The 19,157-nt window shown below is 54.5% G+C and overlaps 1 protein-coding gene across 1 annotated transcript; it reads right to left on the bottom strand.

Moving 5' to 3' along the window:
* Positions 1–62: 62 nt before the first annotated feature.
* On the bottom strand, positions 63–17,422 carry TTLL10 (tubulin tyrosine ligase like 10). The gene is given in 14 exon segments (XM_061568021.1): positions 63–2,223; positions 2,834–2,927; positions 3,500–3,616; positions 4,184–4,324; positions 4,591–4,695; positions 4,697–4,763; positions 5,782–5,950; positions 6,483–6,568; positions 6,846–6,966; positions 7,716–7,834; positions 9,068–9,539; positions 14,383–15,093; positions 16,617–16,806; positions 17,253–17,422. Coding segments are annotated over 13 exon segments (3,114 nt in total). The 5' UTR covers positions 16,672–16,806; positions 17,253–17,422; the 3' UTR covers positions 63–1,366.
* Positions 17,423–19,157: the final 1,735 nt, after the last annotated feature.

The raw sequence follows: 19,157 nt of genomic DNA, 5'->3' as shown, positions 1-19,157 counted from the left end.
TCCCCTCCCCTCCCCACCCAGCCCCTCCCTCCCCACCCAGCCCCTCCCTGCACGACGGACGGACACAATAATCCCCTGTGAGCTGGTGTAACCAGGAGGTTCCTACCAGTAACAGGCCTCATTGAAATAAATTAACAATACACACACACGCGCGCGCTAAATTAAGCACTATTGCCGTTATAATTATATCAATTGGCGATTAGCCCATTCACTTTCGACCAGGACCACACTTTTTGGTCAATTACTCCGTTAATGTAATTAGTTGCAACTCGAGCGGATATACAAAGACAAACGATCTCCCGTAGAGTCAACTTTAGCCGTTGGGACAAGTGCTGTTAGCGAGCACCTGCGAATGTAACACCCACACATCCACACACACCCACACCAACAAACACACCACGCTCCCACGTGTAACCAACATAGACTGTTGGGGAAAGTGCTGTTAGCGAGCACCTATTTAGGCTGGCACGGTGCACGAGACGGTGGTGTAGATAGCACCATACCCATCCGCCTTTGTTTACACGAAGCACCAGGTACTCATTTGAGGCTGAGTCGCCCTAGGTGAGGCCCAGGATAGGTTCAGGTATCAACCGCCACGTTAGCCATGGCCGCGAATCGAACTCCGGTCACCGGGTTTGTAGTGCAGATTGGAAACCACTGCACCACCACATCAACACATCAATACACCTTCACAAAGATCCCCATAATAACCTAAATAGACTGTTGGGGCATGTGCTGTTAAGGAGCACCTATGAAGGCCTGGACAGCACAAAAGGGTGGCTAGCACCATTCCCGGTTACATTTGTCTCCCCAATGCTATTTTTACACATCACACCAGGTACTCATTAAGGCTGAGTTGACCTAGGGGAGGCTCAAGACAGGTTCAGATATTCATCACTGATGGCTGTAAGCGGGAATCGAAAGTGGGTCGCCGGGTTCGTAGCGCAGTGCACAAACCACTGCACCGCCGCTCCCCCACCTAAACACAAAGCTCCCCTGAATAGCTTTCAACAGACTATTGGGGCAAGTGCTGTTAGCGAGCACCCTAACCCCGACACATAAAGACTCCCCGTATAGGCTTAAAAGACTGTTGGGCAAAGTGCTGCTTTGAAAAGCCCTAACAAAGACACCAACACACACATGCACCTACGATCTTGATATGGCTACTGTAATAATAATCATGGCTTATATATAAAAGGAAAATATTTGCAGGACACAGAAATTCGTAGACTTTTTCTTTTTAAATCGAGTTGCAGCTTCTCGGGAAGGCTCACGGCAGAGACCGTGCGGCTGCGATGATCCAGGGTGGTTCGGAAGCCGCCAAGGTGACCGTTCGCACTTCCCCGATCGTCGCGAAGTCCCGAGGTCAAGCCCCTCGCTCTGACAGCTGCTTCTTCGCGGTGGTGCCCGGCGAGGCATCGTCGGGCGATGGCAGCGGAGGGAGCTTCTGCGAGTCGACCTCCTCCTCCTGCTCCTCCTCTTCCTCCTCCGCCTCCTCCTCCGCCTTCCGCACGGGGAGGCTCAACGCCGTCTTCCAAGTGGCGGAGGCCTCGTGCGGGAACGACGTCGTCAGGACAGAGATGGTGGCGGCGAGGGCAGCCACTGACCGGACGCCGCCGCGCGCGCTCAACGACGAGAGCGAGGCCGCCGGCGCCCTGGACCTCAGCGTGAGCGCCCAGCGATGGTGCCGGGGGTCGGGCGGTGTGGGTCGCGGCGCAGCGGCGCTCTTGAGCGGCCGACGTGCCGACTTCGAGCACCCCACGCGTCTCGTAATGGCTCCCAAGGTGCCGCCCCCTCTCTCCTCCGCTTCGTCTTCGTCGTCCTCCTCCCTGTCTTCATCATCGTCATCCTCCACTCCCTGAGGTCTCAGACTCAGCTTCTGCAGCGGAGGTGCCGCCACCTTTGCGATGGAGATGTTGTAGCGAATTCTCGGCTTCGGTGTGCGCGGTTCGGGAAGCGCAAAGTTTCGTGCCGCTGATTTTGTCGCACGACGCTGCTGCTGCTGCTGTTGATGCTGCTGCTGCTGATGATTTTGCTGATGCTGCTGTTTTTGGCGAGGCACCAGCAGGCCGAGGTTTAGGTAGGGCCTTGACGACGGCCAGCTCGGGCGTGAGTGTGGGTCGCTGGGGTCCCCGTTGTAGAGCAGCGTGAAGTCTCGGCGAGTCTGCAGCGGCATGACCCGCTGGCCTCGGCGCACCTTCTCAAACGTCTCCAGTGCCAGGTCTAGGGGCACGCGACAAGAGCGAGTCCGCACACGTCGACAATGTTCACATTTTAAACATCACCCATAAATTGCTAATTTTGGGAACTACTTCAGATTGTATCTGTGAAACACAGCAGCGTCTTCATTCGTGGTGATAGCCTGCGCTACAAGAATGGTGGAATGAAATACTACACAAACTAAATAATTAACCATTATTAATTAAAAGTCCACAATAACCGTATCGTCCGTTTTGCAATCACAAAGGCATGGGAATCTGACATCGTGATAATCGCCATATCGTGAACACGTACACAATATCGTATCATGAAAAAAATCACATCATGGCAATTCGGGGTGGAATTATTCATCAGCGTTTGTAACGATGCATGAACCCAATCCGGCTCGCGATTCAAATCAAGCACCGATTCCTCTTTGCCCGTCGCGGCGATCGTCGCGGCCACCAGCGGCAACAAGAATCACGCCCGGGGGGCATCAAGCGCGACAGACGATGAAAACGCCATCGGATTCTCGTCGCGCGCGGTCAGCTGACGCTCGCCTAAGTCGGCTGGCACACCGACGCCGAACGGCAACGCATCGACGCGCCGTTTCCGCCTCTGCAGGTGCACGTACCCAGGGTCTCGTTGACCACCTGCGGGATGACCTCCTTGAGCACCATGCAGTTGGTCTGCAGCGCGGGGTTGCAGTTCATCTCCAGCAGCCACACCTGCCGGTCGGGAGGGGGGGGGGTATGATGGGAAAAAAATTGGGGGTGGAGGGGTAGCGGGGGGCAGCAGTGTCGAGGTGGAAGGAATGAAAGTCGAGCAGAGGTCTGCGTTAGAGCACCGTGTTGCAATGGACAGCAGTACATATGTTTAACTTCTTTCGCACCTTATGCAGCCAACCGTGGAAATCGGAGGTGCGGTTGGTGTGCTGCCAAGGCTAACCAGAGAGCCTGGGACCGGTTCAAACTCCACCTGTTCTCGTCAATAGTAATGTTTTGCCGTTCGACCCTATGGTACAGGGCAGGCAGCCCCGTGTCCGTTCGCTGATGGCTCTACCCCTTGGCAGTGATGCTCCTATGTGGCATTGTGTACGGAGGAGCGGGGGCTTAGGCAGAATGCACCGCTAGAAGGGATGATGGCCGGTGGTTGAGACTAACGGTGTAGCAGCAGCCAAAGGAGAGAACACACCCACGGAGATGGAGCGATGAAATCAGCTCGTTGTGCAGACAAGTGGCGGATCCCCGGAGCATATGCGATCCACCAACCCCACCGCCACCCTGCCCGGCCACAATACCTTGAAGTCCTCGTCGATGAGGAAGTCGCAGCCGATGAGGTCGAAGAGGCCGAGTTTTCCCTCCAGCTTGGACTTGGTGGCCAGGAAGCAGTGGGTCATCACCTGCTGCATGCGCTTCTGTTGTGGCACGGGGTTGGACGGGGGGTTGGAGTGAGATTAACCATACCAGGCCTAGTTCAGGGCTAGTGTCAAGCCTAGTGTTAGGCCTAGTGTTCAGGCCTAGTGTCAAGCTTAGTGTCAGGGCTAGTGTCAGGCCTAGTGTCAAGCTTAGTGTTAGGCATAGTGTTAGGCCTAGTGTCAGGCGTAGTGTCAGGGCTAGTGTCAAGCCTAGTGTCAGGCCTAGTGTTAGGCCTAACGTCAGGGCTATTGGTAGGCCTAGTGTTAGGCCTAGTGTCAGGCCTAGTGTCAGGGCTAGTGTCAGGGCTAGTGTCAGAGCTAGTGTCAAGCTTAGTGTTAGGCCTAGTGTCAGGCCTAGTGCCAGGGCTAGTGTCAGGCCTAGTGTCAGGGCTAGTGTCAGAGCTAGTGCCAGGGCTAGTGTCAGGCCTAGTGTCAGGCCTAGTGCCAGGCCTAGTGCCAGGCCTAGTGTCAGGCCTAGTGCCAGGCCTAGTGCCAGGGCTAGTGTTAGGCCTAGCATCAGGTCGAGTGTCAGGGTGAGTGGTGGGGCGATTGTCACCGGGCCCTCACAGTGAAGGTGGTGAGGACCCAGTCCTTGGGCAGCCCCTTGTGTGGGGCGCAGTGCTCGTTGACATGGTCGTTGAAGCGGCTCATGGTCCACACAGTCTCCTCCTTCACCTCCTGGTACACGGGGCTCTTCTTCTGCATGTACTGCCAGGGGCCGGGGGTCAGGGGTCACGCTTTACAAATGAGAGGCCAAGCCAACCGAGCAAGAGTGGAGGTCTACTCGCCGAGTCTAATCCCAAAAACAAATTATATATTGCTGGCCACCCACCCCCGGCATAGATGCGCCGTGCTGCCCTTCATTGGCGCTTGCTAACAGCACTCCCCCCAACAGCCTTGTGAAGGTCATGCGGGGAAAATCGTTGTCTCTCTGTGTGTGCGTGCATACGCGTGTCGTGTGTGCATGAGCTCACCTGGTTGGTGAGGTGTGCCGTGAGGTCGTTGGACTCGGGGCTGTAGCTCTGGCAGCTGAGCCGCGCGTACCCGTGGCGGAACAGGACGATGGGCGGTGCCTGCGCTGGCGATGAGCATGTAGGAGCGCACGTCGAACTTGCGCCCGTCCAGCAGCAGCGGGTTCGTCACGTACCTGCGGGCGGCAAACCGACCCCCAACCCCCAACCACCACGCACGTTCGACAAAATAATATAATGCATCGTTAATAATTAATCTGCTTTAATACTGTTTTTTTGTGTTTTGTTTGTTGTCCTTCCCCCGCACCTACGATTAGCACGGTTGGCTACGTACGATGGGAAAGAAATTCAACGTGCATACGTAATCGTTTAGTACGTTTGGTTTTCGAGCCATTGTCATAGCGCGAGTCTGTCGATTGTGGATGGGCCTCATCGCCCATCTTCGGACCCTGGTGGAAGATGGTCATCATCCGCGACTGCGAGGGATTGCCAAAGGAGGAGATCATGGAGCAAGGCGCTGCTGTGTTTCATAGACACAGTCTGCAGTAGTTCGACAGTCGAGGCCGATGCTCCTCTGTGTATGTGTGTGTGGTGTGAGATCCCAATTGAGTGGCTTGCGGTGTAATCACTCGACTTTGGCAACTTTTAACCGTTTCAAATGATTTACACCATTGGTACCTCATTTGCCAGTAAAGAATATGATAATTGTTTTTTTACCCTTTTATCTGGCAACAAAACTGACACTTTTTTTACGAGGAGTCATGTTTGCATAGACCACAATACCTGCAGTCATAATGCAAACAAAAAACATAACTCTGATAATGAGGACAGTGCATACATTGATGTCGTGGGACTGTTAACGACCACCGCGAAGCAGGCGCGGTATTTTATGTCTTAAAGAAAAACCAACGGTATTAAGCAGGGGGGCCTGCCGGATTCAAACCGCGAACAACACTGAGGTGCCGGGTTAGGGTTAGATGTCAGAGACATTGAGTTGACTCTGCTGAGGCTGTCACTTGAAGTGTGAATGAAGAATGACTTCCAAAGTAGTTCTGAGACATCATATTCCGGTTGTCGGTGCGCTGACAACTCTCAAGTCGACCGAGCTGCGCGTTTGACCGACTCCTCTCATGTCTTTGTGGTGTGTGAGCTCGCAATGGGTGTGAGTGGTGAGGCGAGCGAGCGAGCGCTCACCTCTGCACGATGCGGGCCTGCGGCACGTGGGCGCGCGGCGTGCGGGGCCCCACGTCGGCGTCGAGGAGCAGCCGCTCGCGGAGCGCCGCCACGTCGCCTGCCGAGCGCAACAGGAAGATCCCGCGGCCCTGGTTGAGGCCCGTCGGCTTGCAGATCCACTTCTCCCCCTCTGCTCGCCCCGCATACCGGTGGAGGGGTAGATGAGAGCGGGCGGTTTGTACGAGCCGCGCGAGCCCCGCCGGGAGATGCGGCTCCCCGTGGGTCGACCTCTACCTGCTGGCGGTGCCGCACCTGGCTTTCGTTCCCACGGGGGCGAGGAGCGGACGACGTCGACCGCACGTCGACCGCCTCCGGCATGGCACGGCACCATCCGTTTCGGCCGGCCGCTTCGTCGGACCGGTTGCGATGCACCGGCCTGACCACGTCGGGACAGAAATCTCCCCGACTTTACCGGGCCCCGCTGCCCTAGGTTCCAACTGAGCTCTGTGCTGCACGATTCAAATCACTCCCCTAAATTCACAAAGCACTCTTTCAGCAAATGCCTCTCCTGCTAAGCGTTTGAGGTCCTCATGCGCCGTGACCTGCGCTCCTCTGTCAGACACGATTTTGACATCTGGACATTTGTGAAAAAGAGCTTCATAGATCATCAGATTTTTGACGAGCAGCTCGGGCTTCGAAACGCGACGCAGCGCTGCGCTCACCCTGGTAGGAGTCGAAAAACTCGTCCCTCTCCCCACGCACGTCGAGGCGCAGCGTGTGCGGGAAGAAGTCCTCCATCTTGAGCATCCTGCCAATCGCCAGACCAGTCGCCAGACCAATCAGCAACCAACCAGTCAACTAATTGAGCAACCAATTAATCAATCACAAAACAATCGACCAAGTCATCAATAAACTAATAAACCAAGCAAACAGTCAATCAACCAATCACCAATCAATTAATAAACCAACCAATCACATGGATCTCGCATTGCCTCATATGGACCTCACATGGACTTCACACGGACTCACAAAATTTTCCTGTGGCCTCACACGGACCTCACAAAGACCCACGCGAGTGGGCTCACCTGGGCTGGGAGGTGACTCGCAGCTTGCTGATGATGCGCTCGTAGTCGCGCAGGCTGCACAGGAGGCCGATCTTGCTGGTGAGCACCTTGTTGTTCTGGATTTGGTAGAGCAGCTGCTGCCCTGTGGGCGCAACGATACAGCGTGATGATACAGCGCGACGCCACGCGGCTTCACGTCACGCACACACCTTGCAGAGGGCAGTGCAGCACAGTCCGTCGTTCTACTGCATGGAGAGTCCTCGCTTAACGTGCGGTGTTCGCACGTTAACTCGTTTTCGCTACAACGCGGTTCTTCCATGAGGGAACACTTTTTCACACAACGTGGAACGCGCGCCGTTATAACGCGAAATGCACACCCCGTTATAACGCGGTTTCTGAGCGGTCGACGACGAACTATTTTCTTGAGCTGCGTGGCTGAACGGTTCAATACAGTAGGCGGAATGATACAGTAATGCGGCGGTGTAACCTCAGTTATTTGTTTCGCCGTCTGTGGTGTGCGTACGTCGTGTTTCGCCACACGTTATCGTTACATTGTGGGGGAAACTTTTTCGCTTCACGCTTTTTCCCCCCTTAACGCGGCACTTTTCAGGAACGAACCTATCAGGTTAAACGAGGACTTACCGTATACTGGTCCGGAGTTGTGCGGAGTTTTGTGGCATGGTACGGGGTGGTGTGACGCGGTGTGGAGTATTGTGACACAGAGTGGTGTTTCGCGGTATGGCGTGGTGTGACGTGGTACGGAGTGCTGTGACGCAGAGTAGTGTGACGTGGTACGGAGTGCTGTGACGCGGTGAAGAGTATTGTGACGCAGAGTAATGTGACGCGGTGGGGCGTGGTGTGACGTGGCGTGGAGTGAGCGTGGCATCGCACCTTCGCGGAAGGCCGTGTATGCGGAGCGGGACTTGAGCTCGCACCACTTGAGGCGGTAGTCCTCCCTCGTGCGGTCCGACGTCCTCTCCCAGCCTCGCCTCAAGCAGTACTCGTTCACCCTGCCCCACCCACACAAAGACAAAGGCTCTTCCGTGTGGCCTTTACCAGCCTATTGCGGCAAGTGCTGTTAGCGAGCGGCACCCACGAAGGCTGGTGGCGCATGAGGGGACGGGTGGCCAGCACCACGCTTATGTTTACACACCGCACCAGGTATTCATTTAAGGGCCAGGTTCAAATATTTTCCACTGTTATTGGCCGTGAGCGGGTATTCAAATTCAGGTCGCCGGGTTTGTAGTGCAACCAGTGCCGAATTAAGCTAGTGCGGGACCTGTAGCTAATGTTATAAAGGGGCCCTAAATATAAAAAAAAACATAAATATTAAAACTCTAATGTTTAACTTGCATAATAAGTAATTGTATTTTTTCATTTGCAATACAGCCAGATAATACGACAAATCGCTAACCTTAAATAGCCAGTCGTTCATAAAAGTTGAAGGCAGTATAGTACTGTAGTAATAGAGCAAGTGCAGAATCACTGAACCGGAATTGATAGCTTGAACGCATTTAGCACGGGCCCCTTGAACGTGCGAGGCCCGTAACATATGTAGCAACTTTTGCTACTAGGAGAATCCGGCACTGAATGCAACGCGCTAACCACTGAAACACCGTTCCCCACACTCCCCCACGCACACACACCCTCACCACTTCAGGCTGAGTCTACCTAGGGGAGGTTCTCACTGGGTGCTCATCACGTCAGGCTTAGCTCTCCTAGGCGAGTGGCTCGCTCGATTCATGCTATAGACTTAAGTTCGAATTAGGGGACAGCGTGAGGTTAGGACTCGGGTGAAGGTGAGGATTGCGTTGCCAACTGTTCAGGTTTGACCTGCTACAGTCCAGTAATCGGCAATTACGTTCGGGTGGCAGCAGGGATAGACTTGTACCGAGAGCTGACACCGGTGCTGCTGTGTTGAACTTTGTTACATTTTACTGCACAGTAATCGCAGACCTAGTGCTGACTGAGAGATGTATGTATTTTGAGCTTCTTTCGCACCGTACGTAGCCGACCGTGTTAATCGGAGGTGCGACATATGCCCGGATTGGTGTTAGCAGTGGAAAAGTTGGCAACTCTAGGTCGGGGCAGCAGGCGTTAGGGGTTCACTCATGGTCAGGGTTAAGAGTGTTAGGGCCAGATTAGAAAGAGCATCGGGGTTAGGCTTAGAGTTATCAGCATGACTAATACGAGTGCTCAGGTCAGGGCCAGTATCCGTGGTAACGGAAGTGCCACGTGCTCACAAGGCCGCTCCGTTGTTCCCTCCAATGTAGAAGAAGGGTCCGGAGCTCCGCGTCTCTCCCAGGCGACCAGGGCGGCCCCCCTCGCCTCCCTGACGCCCCCCCTTTCCTCCTCCCTGACTCCCTCCCTTCCCCCCCTGACCTCCTCCTTCGCCACCCTGGCGGGTCCCCTTCCCTCCTTGAGCCCCTTCGTTGTCTCCCTGTTTCTCCCCCTCTCCTGCTTGATCAGTCCCATGTTCTCCAGGAGTGCCCTCTCCTCCAAGAGTCCCCTCTCCCCCACGGCCTCCTCCTCCTGCAAGAAGAATTCCGTCCCCCGCTGCTCGCCGAAGCCTCTTCTCTCCTCCCCGCGGGCCCCCCCGTGCCCCAGGGTGTACCGGCCCCCCCGTAGGCCCCTCCCCACAAGGGCCGCCTCCCAGCGAGCCCCCGTCGTGGGCGCCGACCTCCGCCACGCGACGAGCGTCGACCACGGCGCCACCTGATCCCGTGCGACGCACAGACACACGCGGGCGGCCTTACAATACGGATGCACAACTGCACAGGCGTCGAAGATCTCTTTTTTTCCATTTAACAACCGAGCTGCGCCAGGGCAGGCAACGCCGCGGCAGCCTTCCGAGGCAGCCTGGCGCGGCTCAGGAGGTGTCGGTTTGTTTTTTCCACTGCAGAAGCCGCTCGCAATTGAACGAGTCGGGACGCGGCGATGCCGTGTCCTCACGGCGTACTGACTGATGACAAACAAAGCGAACAAGTCATTAGGCCCGCTGCTGGCCCTGCTTGGCCCCCGAGCCAGATTAAGTCGTCTTGTTAGGCGAGAGTATCATGGTTTGGTTCTGGCTCAGTATGACAAATAGCAAGTGGAAAATCGCCCGGACCTTGAGGGTCCCCGTGCTGGCTCTGTTGTGGTCATGCCAGTGGAGGAGCGTAAAAGCGACCGCTTCTGAAGATGTCGTTTCGCACTCCTTAACGGCCACAAACCAAGCGTCGTCATCGCACTAATCGGCTCCCCGAGGGGAACATTTTCAACCTGACAACAAAACACTGCGCGCGCACTCTTATTTCTTTTGCGCGCTCCGTCACTTCGCATGCTCACGTGCGCACGCCACCAGACAGCTTACACAGGAAGCAGCCTATGAGGCCTCGGTCTGCTCGGACGATTCCAGGTGCAATCAATGCCGGCAATCATCACCGGCAATGCATCGACCACGAGCGCCGATGGTGACTTGGGTGGGTTAACGGAATGGAGAGACAGAATTCTCTCTGGGCAATCAAAGTAAACATGGATGAAAAGTGTGTATGTATGCTGACCAACGATTGGTCTACAGGTTGTATATGAACCAAGTAATTCGGGATAGGATAGGCCTAGTACTAGTTGCTAAGCGATTAGGGATGGAGTAAGCCTAGTACTAGTTGCTAGGTGATTAGGGATGGGTAGGCCTAGTACTAGTTGCTAGGTGATTAGGAGTGGGGCAGGCCTAGTACCAGTTGCTAGGTGATTAGGGGTGGGGAAGGCCTAGTTGCTAGGTGATTAGGGATGGGTAGGCCTAGTACTAGTTGCTAAGTGATTAGGGGTGGGTAGGCCTAGTACTAGTTGCTAGGAGATTAGGGGTGGGGTAGGTCTAGTACAAGTGACTAGGTAACAGCCATTCCTTTATGCAGGCCATTATTACCAGCCAGTTAGCCAGTCACCACTCAATACAATACAACATATTAATTATTAGAAAATCAATCAGAATGTCTTCTGTTGCGTTTGTCCAGATCCCACTCATGAATGGATTTTGAAGCAGCCATTTTTTTCAGGTGCAGAAAGGAGTGACGTCGTCAGGCAGCGCAGTCACGTGCGCTCCATCTCCGACCTGATTGGAAGTTACCTCCCCCGTTGTCCACTAGGGGGCAGCACTAGAGGGCAGCTTGAATGAGGATTCTTCAGATTTGGGTGAACAAGGAAGATTGTCGGCGACGATTGCCATCAAATTGCCCTCGTGCATCATGGCCTGAGCTACTCACCTGCCACCAACTCTTATGCCCTGATCATGTCCAAACACTTACCAGACATACAACAAAGACAAAGGCCCGTGGCTCCGGAGAGCTTATGAACCTCCAATTAGCATGGTTGGCTATGTCCGATGCGAAATAAGTTCAGCATAAATGCAGTAGCAGACTCTTGGGGCAAGTGCTGTTAGCGAGCACCTATTAAGGCCGGCATTGGCACACGAGGGGGTGGGTGGACAGCACCACGCCTGGCTGCCTTTGTCTCCTTAGAGGCGATGTTTACACCCCTCACCAGACATTCATTTGAGGCTGAGTCGACCCAGGAAAGGCGCAGGATCAGTTCAGATAATCATCACTGGTGCTGGCCGTGAACGGGAATCGAACTCGGGTCGACGGGCTCGTAACGTGGCGCAGCGCTAACCGCTACACTACCGCTCTCCACCAGACATACAAACACATACAAACACGTGCACACGCTAATCCAGGGGTTCTGAACTCCTGGGCCGCAAAATCTTTTCACGGATGGCACAGACTGCGGTATGGATACCGTGCAGGAGAAATGTTAACTGCACGCGTGGAATGTAAGTGCCACGCGAAACTAAAAAAACCTTACTAACACAAAACACCATTACACTAGAAAAATATCTTTTTTATTTTACCAGATAAGGCCCACTGAGATATGTCGCTCTTTTTCAGAAGCGACCTGGCCATCACAAACGATAGCTCAGTGCTCTTCGTGTGGAATTTTATAGCAGCCAAAATTCTCGACAACGTGGAACAACGTGGGAAGCGAATGCCATTACAGGAAAACTTTGGATTGGGAGTAACTTAGTCTGCGAGTGTTTTGCAAGACCAGCAATTTTTTAAAATAAATATTAATTTGATAAACGAGCGAGGTCTTGCAATACAAGTAGTACATGTATACGCTTTGTCTGCAGAGCATCACGTGATCACAACTGATATACGAGTGCTTTGATATACGAGTGCTTTGGATTACAAACACGTTTCTGGAACGAATTATGCTCGCAATCCAAGGTTTTACTGTACTAACGCCACGTTGGCTAGAGGCATGGCTAGAGGTGATCCTTGTCTCTGGCCATGGCTTTAGTAACCTGGAGAGGGGGTGGGTGGTGGGGGGCACGAGGGGCTTGGGGGGGACTCGTCGCTGGGAGGGATGATGACCGATGGTCAATAATATAAAATGGAGTGGGCAGCCGAGAGATAACGTCCACCGAAGAGATGGAGCGATGAAATCAGTTCGTGTCCAGGTGCTCAGTTGGATTAAAACATCGCAGGATCGTGATAGGAGGCGGTGTCTTAGGGGAGGCCTTCATCCAGCAGCGGTTTGACCATGGCTGATGGTGAGGCTTTACCTTTCTGGCATAAATACGGGAGGTGTTAAGATGTTCAAACATCCAAATTGACACATATTACAATGTATCAAAGTCTGCATGAACCACAGATAATTATGGTAAAAAACAATTATGCTTTGATAATTTCCGCATTGTCCGTGAAACCGATTGGCTCTGTCTCACCGGCACTAGAAAGCAAAGGCCGCCAAACGGCGAACAGTACAAGGACAATGCCATCGCCATAGGATTAATGGCTAGGGTTAAGCGGTTACATCTATGGGACCTTTTTGTCATTGTCAATATAGTGACTGATAAAAAGCACGACTGTTGTTATGTTGTGTACGAGGAAATAAGTCTGAAACAAATACAAAAATAAGAATTTTTTTCACAATTTAACTATTTACACATGAACGAATATCATTGTAGATCCAAACGTGAAAAGCACTGCGAATTAAAAACAGGAGCCAGCGTGGGTTTCTTTACGTTTATTGAAATTTTACAAACGTACTACGGACGTCAGCACGTAGCGCGTGTAATAGCGAGATTCCGCTCGTCGTCGAGCGGATGACATTGTTATTATGATTATTTTAGCGTTTGACTCTTTTCAACTTTTGGATCTACAATGGGTCGCTTAAATGTTACTCAGACAGCTCGCACACTCGGCCTCCGGTGGTAACCTCGCCGCACACGTGCCCACAACTGCCGGTGAATTCTCACAAACAGTACGGCCTCACGAGTTGACGCTGGACGGATGACGATTGATGGTGATGATTACGATGGTCATGATGATGATGGTGATGGTTATGATAGTGATGATTACGATGGTGATGGTTATGATAGTGATGATTACGATGGTCATGATGGTTATGATTCTTATGATAATTATGATAATTACGATGTTGACGGTGAAGATGGCGCTGTGTGGTGGATGCTGGCCAGGCTAAGAACTCTCAGTATAACCAACCGGTAGCCGTGCTGCTGTGCAACATCGACCGAACCCGCCGACTCGCCTAAAAGGGCGCTTAGATTCATCGACGCGAGTTCCACGTGGCGCGCCATTGTTGTCTGTGACGTCAGGATCTCACCAACGAGAACAATGCATCTCTCTCTCTCGCCCTCTTTATCAAGCCGAGCCACATCACGCAGCTCAAATAACCAAGAAACTATCGATTCTGAATAATTTTTCTGTAAAATTGATTGGAAGCTCATCAGACAGAAAAGTGCATGTAGGCTGGATACGAACACGAGTAATATAACAATAATACAACGATGCAAAAACTGACTCATAGGTAGGTTGCCACCCTTCTGGGTTTTTACCTGGGTATGGCGTGGGTTTGTATGTATGTTGAATTTCTTTCCCACCGTACGTAGCCAACCATGTGGACAGCCCAGGAATAGGCGTCCGTATTTTTGTGGCGGCAGGGATTCATTTGGTGCCGGTACTGCATTGAACTTGATTGCAGTTTCATTGCAGAGTGCCGATATATAATATACCAGATTCTGGCTGGGAAACATGTCCACGTTTTGGCCTACGTACATATAAGTACGTTCAACTTCTTTCGCACCGTACATCGCCAACCGTGCTAATCGGAGGTGCGGGGGGGGGATAGGGGAGAAAAGGTGGTGACTGTGCAGCAAGAGGCGCGGTGTGTGTGGCCGCGGGACCGGTCCTCCCATCCCGCCTTGCGCCGCCACGTGATGTCGCGCACGTGGCGTCGCTCACACCGCCGACTCAATAAAGAAAGCCACGGTCGCGTTAGGCGGTGACGTCACAACGCCGCGCGGATGCGAGGACCGAACCGATGGCCGTCGCGCACCGCTCGACGGCCCGTCTCGAAACCGCCGCTCCTGCGCGTCGCGACCACGATCGACCCTCAGGCCACGCGGCCCGTGGTCACAAAACGACGAAGAGCAGAACGACGATCGCCTCGAGCGTCAACGCCATAGCCAGCGTGACCGTGGCCAATCCGAACTCGTCACCTGGGAGCCCCGTGCGGCCGCCCCCTGGGGCCTTCGCGGCCCTCTGCGGCCACCCCGGCGTCTCAGCCCTCCTCCTCTGCCGCCCGCGACCCTCCGCCCACCGCCGCCACGGCCGCCACCACCTCCCACGTTCGCCGGCCCGCGCGGACCCCCCGCGCGTCCCGCCGGCTCCGCGTCGACGATTCTCTGCCGCTGCCGCCACCGTCGACGTCGTTGCCGCCGCCGCCTTCACCGGCAGCGGCACGCCGAACGGGCGCCGGTGCCGCGGACGACTCGCAGGTTGATGCCCGCCGATGCCGCCGCCGTCTCTCCCGCGAGGACCCCACCAACGTCTGCTGCTTCTCCGCGGAGATTTCCTGGAGCGGCAGCAGAGCGGAGGAAGAATGCTGGAAGCTGGAGGAGGATTCCTTCTCCTCGTCGTTGTCGTTGTCGTCGTTGTCGTTGTTGTTGTTGTTGTCGTTGTCGTTGTTGTTGTTGCCGTGCGGCGGAGAGTCCGCTGGTTTCGTCGTGACGAGCCACTGGTCATGCGACGGTGGTGGCGGTGGTGAATTCTCGACCCCGCGATGTTGTTGTTGATGTTGTTTTTGTTGTGGCCCTGTCTGGGCCACGTGGTCCACGTCCTCGTGCTCCGCGCCGTCGTCTGGACAGAAGATCGACTTGGGGCCGGGAAAGTCTCGGCGGCAGCGACCCCACGCGTGCTCGCTGCAGTGGCTGCAAGACCAACGGCACAAACAAACAACAACGACGACACTGGTTTGTCATTTATATGCATTCATGAATCGCCCCCCACTTCGCGCAAAAAGGGCACACAAGTGACGTCATCATATCTATCTATTTAAGGAACGAAACGGGAGGATTTCTCCATACATCTGGCTGCTGCCTGATGAAGCTAGTTGTAATTACCGGCGAAACGTCGTACTCAGATGGTAAATGTCGTGGCTTGGCTCTCCAACACACCGGTGTGCTGTCCTAGTGTAACGGGTGTACGTGACGTAGGATAAGTTGATGGAGGCAACACGTATTTATTACAATTAAATTCAGTACAACAGAGTAACGACTCTAACACTTGAAGAAGTATCGGCCTCTTCACCCGGTCTATTACAGGAAGTGTTCCCCAGCTAACGCTCCCCGTTAACTCCCTACTTCCCTCTATCCCAGACCTTCCCCAAATGTAGGCTAGCTAACCTGGCCCAGCTTCGGCGCAGATTCCGACCCTCAGCCACACGAGTCTGGCCCTTACAAGGACATCGGACCTCACTGCTCTGAGGTCGCCCACTGGCTTGCCCTGCTCGGCTCTTACAAGAACAGCGAGTCAGAGGAGTTCCAGGTCTAGCTAGCTGTGGCCTTCAGTCTTCACTGGCTCTTCATCTTGATCTGTACCCAACGACTGCCACGAGCTCTCTGTGTGGGATCGAGCCTCTCCTCCACACAGCCCCCCAGGGTGGTAACCGTTGCGGACGTGGATGTAGACACCCCAGTGTAACTGCCCGTTTCTCCCCGTTATGTAACACCTCTACACTAGTGACGAATTGGCACGTTCTGTTCACGTGACAAACCTTACTAATTCTCCGGGTCCCACGGTGTGTCCGGTGCAAGTCTCCGACTACGAGTAGTGAGTGTACTAGTGGTGAGTGTAGTGGTGAGTGTACTAGTGGTGAGTGTACTAGTGGTGAGTGTGCTAGTGGTGAGTGTACTAGTGGTGAGTGTACTAGTGGTGAGTGTAGTGGTGAGTGTATTAGTAGTGAGTGTAGTGGTGAGTGTAGTGGTGAGTGTACTAGTAGTGAGTGTAGCAGTGAGTGTAGTGGTGAGTGTACTAGTGAGTGTACTAGTGGTGGGTGTAGTAGTGAGTGTACTAGTTGTGAGTGTAGTGGTGAGTGTACTAGTGGTGAGTGTACTAGTGGTGAGTGTACTAGTGAGTGTACTAGTTGTGAGTGTAGTGGTGAGTGTACTAGTGGTGAGTGTAGTGGTGAGTGTAGTGGTGAGTGTACTAGTGGTGAGTGTACTAGTGGCGATTGCCCATTTGTTTGTGTTTCTCCCTTGTGATGGGACGTTGTATGATGCACGTCGAGATGTATAAGGGCACGGGATGTGCGTGTGTGTGTAATCAGGTCGGCAGCACAGATAAGTGGTCGACAGCGAACACATTAGCCCACCCCCACCAACACAAACAATTCGGTGGGGATGGCTGGTAGGGGAGGGGGTAGCCGCCTCCCCCCCCCCCTTGTGACGCGCACCTGACGCACACTCCCTGCAGCCACGTGCTGATGGAGCGGAAGTGATAGCGCGCATCGCCGTACGCCGCCGAGTCGAAGCGGTAGGAGGGGAACTCCTGCACGCGGCCGCGGCGCCAGCGGGCAGCCACCGTCCGCTCGCCGTCGCCCGCCCACACCTCCACGTGCACCACGCCGTGCGGGTGCCGCTTGGCTGCACACGCACAAAGACAAAGATCCCCCGTGTAGCCTCAACAGACTGTTGGGGGCAAGTGCTGTTAGCGAGCACCTGTGAAGGCCGGCACGGCGCGCGCGAGGGGGTGGGTGCGCCAGCAGCCACGTCCGGCCGCCTTTGTCTCCCCAGTAGCGTAGTTTACACACCGCACCCAGGTACTCATTCGAGGCTGAGTCGACTTAGGGGAGGCCCAGGACCAGTTCGGATAATCGTCACCGGTGTTGGCCTCGAGCGGGAATCGAACTCGGGTCGCCGGGTTCGTTTCGCGCAGCGCAGCGCTGACCGCCAAACAAACATCCGCACACGCTGATCCAGTGAATTTCAACACGCGCGCGCGCACAAAGGTCAAAGATCCCCCCCCCCCATGGAGCCTCAGCAGACTGTCCCCCCTAGTCCCGGGTCCGCTAGACCCGCCACCCCCGTACCCTTGGGGTCGAAGTAGGTGGCGGTGGTGAAGACGAGGTCCCCGGGCTGCATGTCGGCGGCGCCGCTCACGTCGAGGGGCAGCGTGTCGTACAGGTACGACTGGTTCCACGGCCCCACCGAGAAGCCCAGCTCGGCGCGAAGGTCCATCAGCGCCCTCCGCACCAGCCCGCAGCAGTCGAGGAAGAGCGGCGACTCGAACTCGGGACCTGGAGTGGTACGGAGGGGCGCGGGGGCAGCGAGCGGCACTCGAGGAGGGCTTTTCGGCGGGTCGGGCCAGTTTAAGTGAGGACAGAGAGACGTGGCAAAAATGGAGATGCCGAGAGACGCGAAACTTCGAGAGGGAAGGTCCCAAACACTCCGGGACGGCGGCTTACGTCGAATGCTTTCGAGCCAAATTGTGCGCGAGAATCTTGGGAGAGCTGTTTCTTTTAGCACGGACGCGTGCGTGAAATTACACTGGCACTATACTGGTAGGAACCTCCTGCTTACACAAGCCCACAGGGGATTATTGTGTCCGTCGTGCAGATGAGGGGCTGGGTGGGGAGGGAGGGGCTAGGTGGGGAGGGGAGGGTGGAGAGGGGAGGGGCTGGGTGGGGAGGGGAGGGGAGGGGCTGGGTGGGGAGGGTGGGGCTGGGTGGGGAGGGGCTGGTCACCCCATGGTGCCCTTATAAAACTCAACGTTTAACCTACTCACGCCGGCTTGTGCCCGCCCTCACAGTCGGCCATATTTGCGGAATACACCACGCCACCGTTGACCCTGGCCATTGACCGAGCAACCCAACGTTCCTACCAGCTCCCTCCGCAGGAATGTGTTATATATATACACACATATATACACAGTATGTATAATTCTATATACACACCAATACGTGCAGAATCAGTGAGTGCACGTTTGACTCGAGACCCTTCCCAGCCACGCGGCTCACAACATCTAGCAGGGTGTGGCGCTATAAATTGAAATAGATTATACACTTGCTCCATTAGAGGCTTTTTGGGTTAGATCGCATACAATATACCCCGGCCAGCACCACGACCGACCGCCTTTGTCTCCCTAGTGGCGATGTTTACATACTGCACCAGGTACCAGGTTTGTAGCGGAGCGCGCTCACCGCTACACTACCGCTCACACACACATACACAAACACACACAAACATACATATAACAACACAACAACAACCGCCGCCATTCGCCACTAAGTGGCGGTGACGTCACCACGACGCTTGTGCCAGGCCAAGTGCACCTTGAGGCCACGTGACGTGTCGAACGCCCGCTGGCAGGAGGTCACGGGGCAGACCCAGCAGGTGCCACGGGTCGACTGACCGAGATGACAACACACACATAAATTTCGATTTAAAGCTTTCGTGACTGCAGGGATTCATCTTCTTGGTTCTTTCGGTAAAGTCACGTAGAATGGAAATAATAAAATAATAAAAATAAAACTTAATAAAATAATTTAATACAATAAAATAATCTTATAATATAATAAAATAATTCTCGCTTATTTTATTGTTTTATTTTATAATGTTGTATTTTTATTATTTTATTATTTCCATTCTACGTGACTTTACCGAAAGAACCAAGAAGATGAACACACACATACATACACACACACATACACACACGCGCGCGTGCGGGTTGGCCTGAGCGGGTACCCACTGCCGGGCGGGTGGTGCCTCTGCGCGTAGGGGGTGCCCGTGTAGGAACGCACGCGCTGCACGAAGAGCGACCGCAGCCACGATTCGCGCTCGGGGTCCACGCACGATCCCGGGACCCCCTTGGGCATCGGCGCTCCCAGCAGACGCAGCTCTGCCTGCGTGGGGTGAAGGGGAGGTGCAAGGGATGGAGGTGACAATGAGAGGGGGGTGGGGGTGGCAGGGAGACAAGGTCACCGGTCAGCTCCAGG

This window comes from Lethenteron reissneri, chromosome 40 (genome assembly GCF_015708825.2).
Source record: "Lethenteron reissneri isolate LAM-NWPU_2019-01 chromosome 40, ASM1570882v1, whole genome shotgun sequence".
In the NCBI taxonomy this organism is placed as follows: domain Eukaryota; kingdom Metazoa; phylum Chordata; class Hyperoartia; order Petromyzontiformes; family Petromyzontidae; genus Lethenteron; species Lethenteron reissneri.
This window is presented reverse-complemented; position numbering and strand designations above follow the sequence as displayed.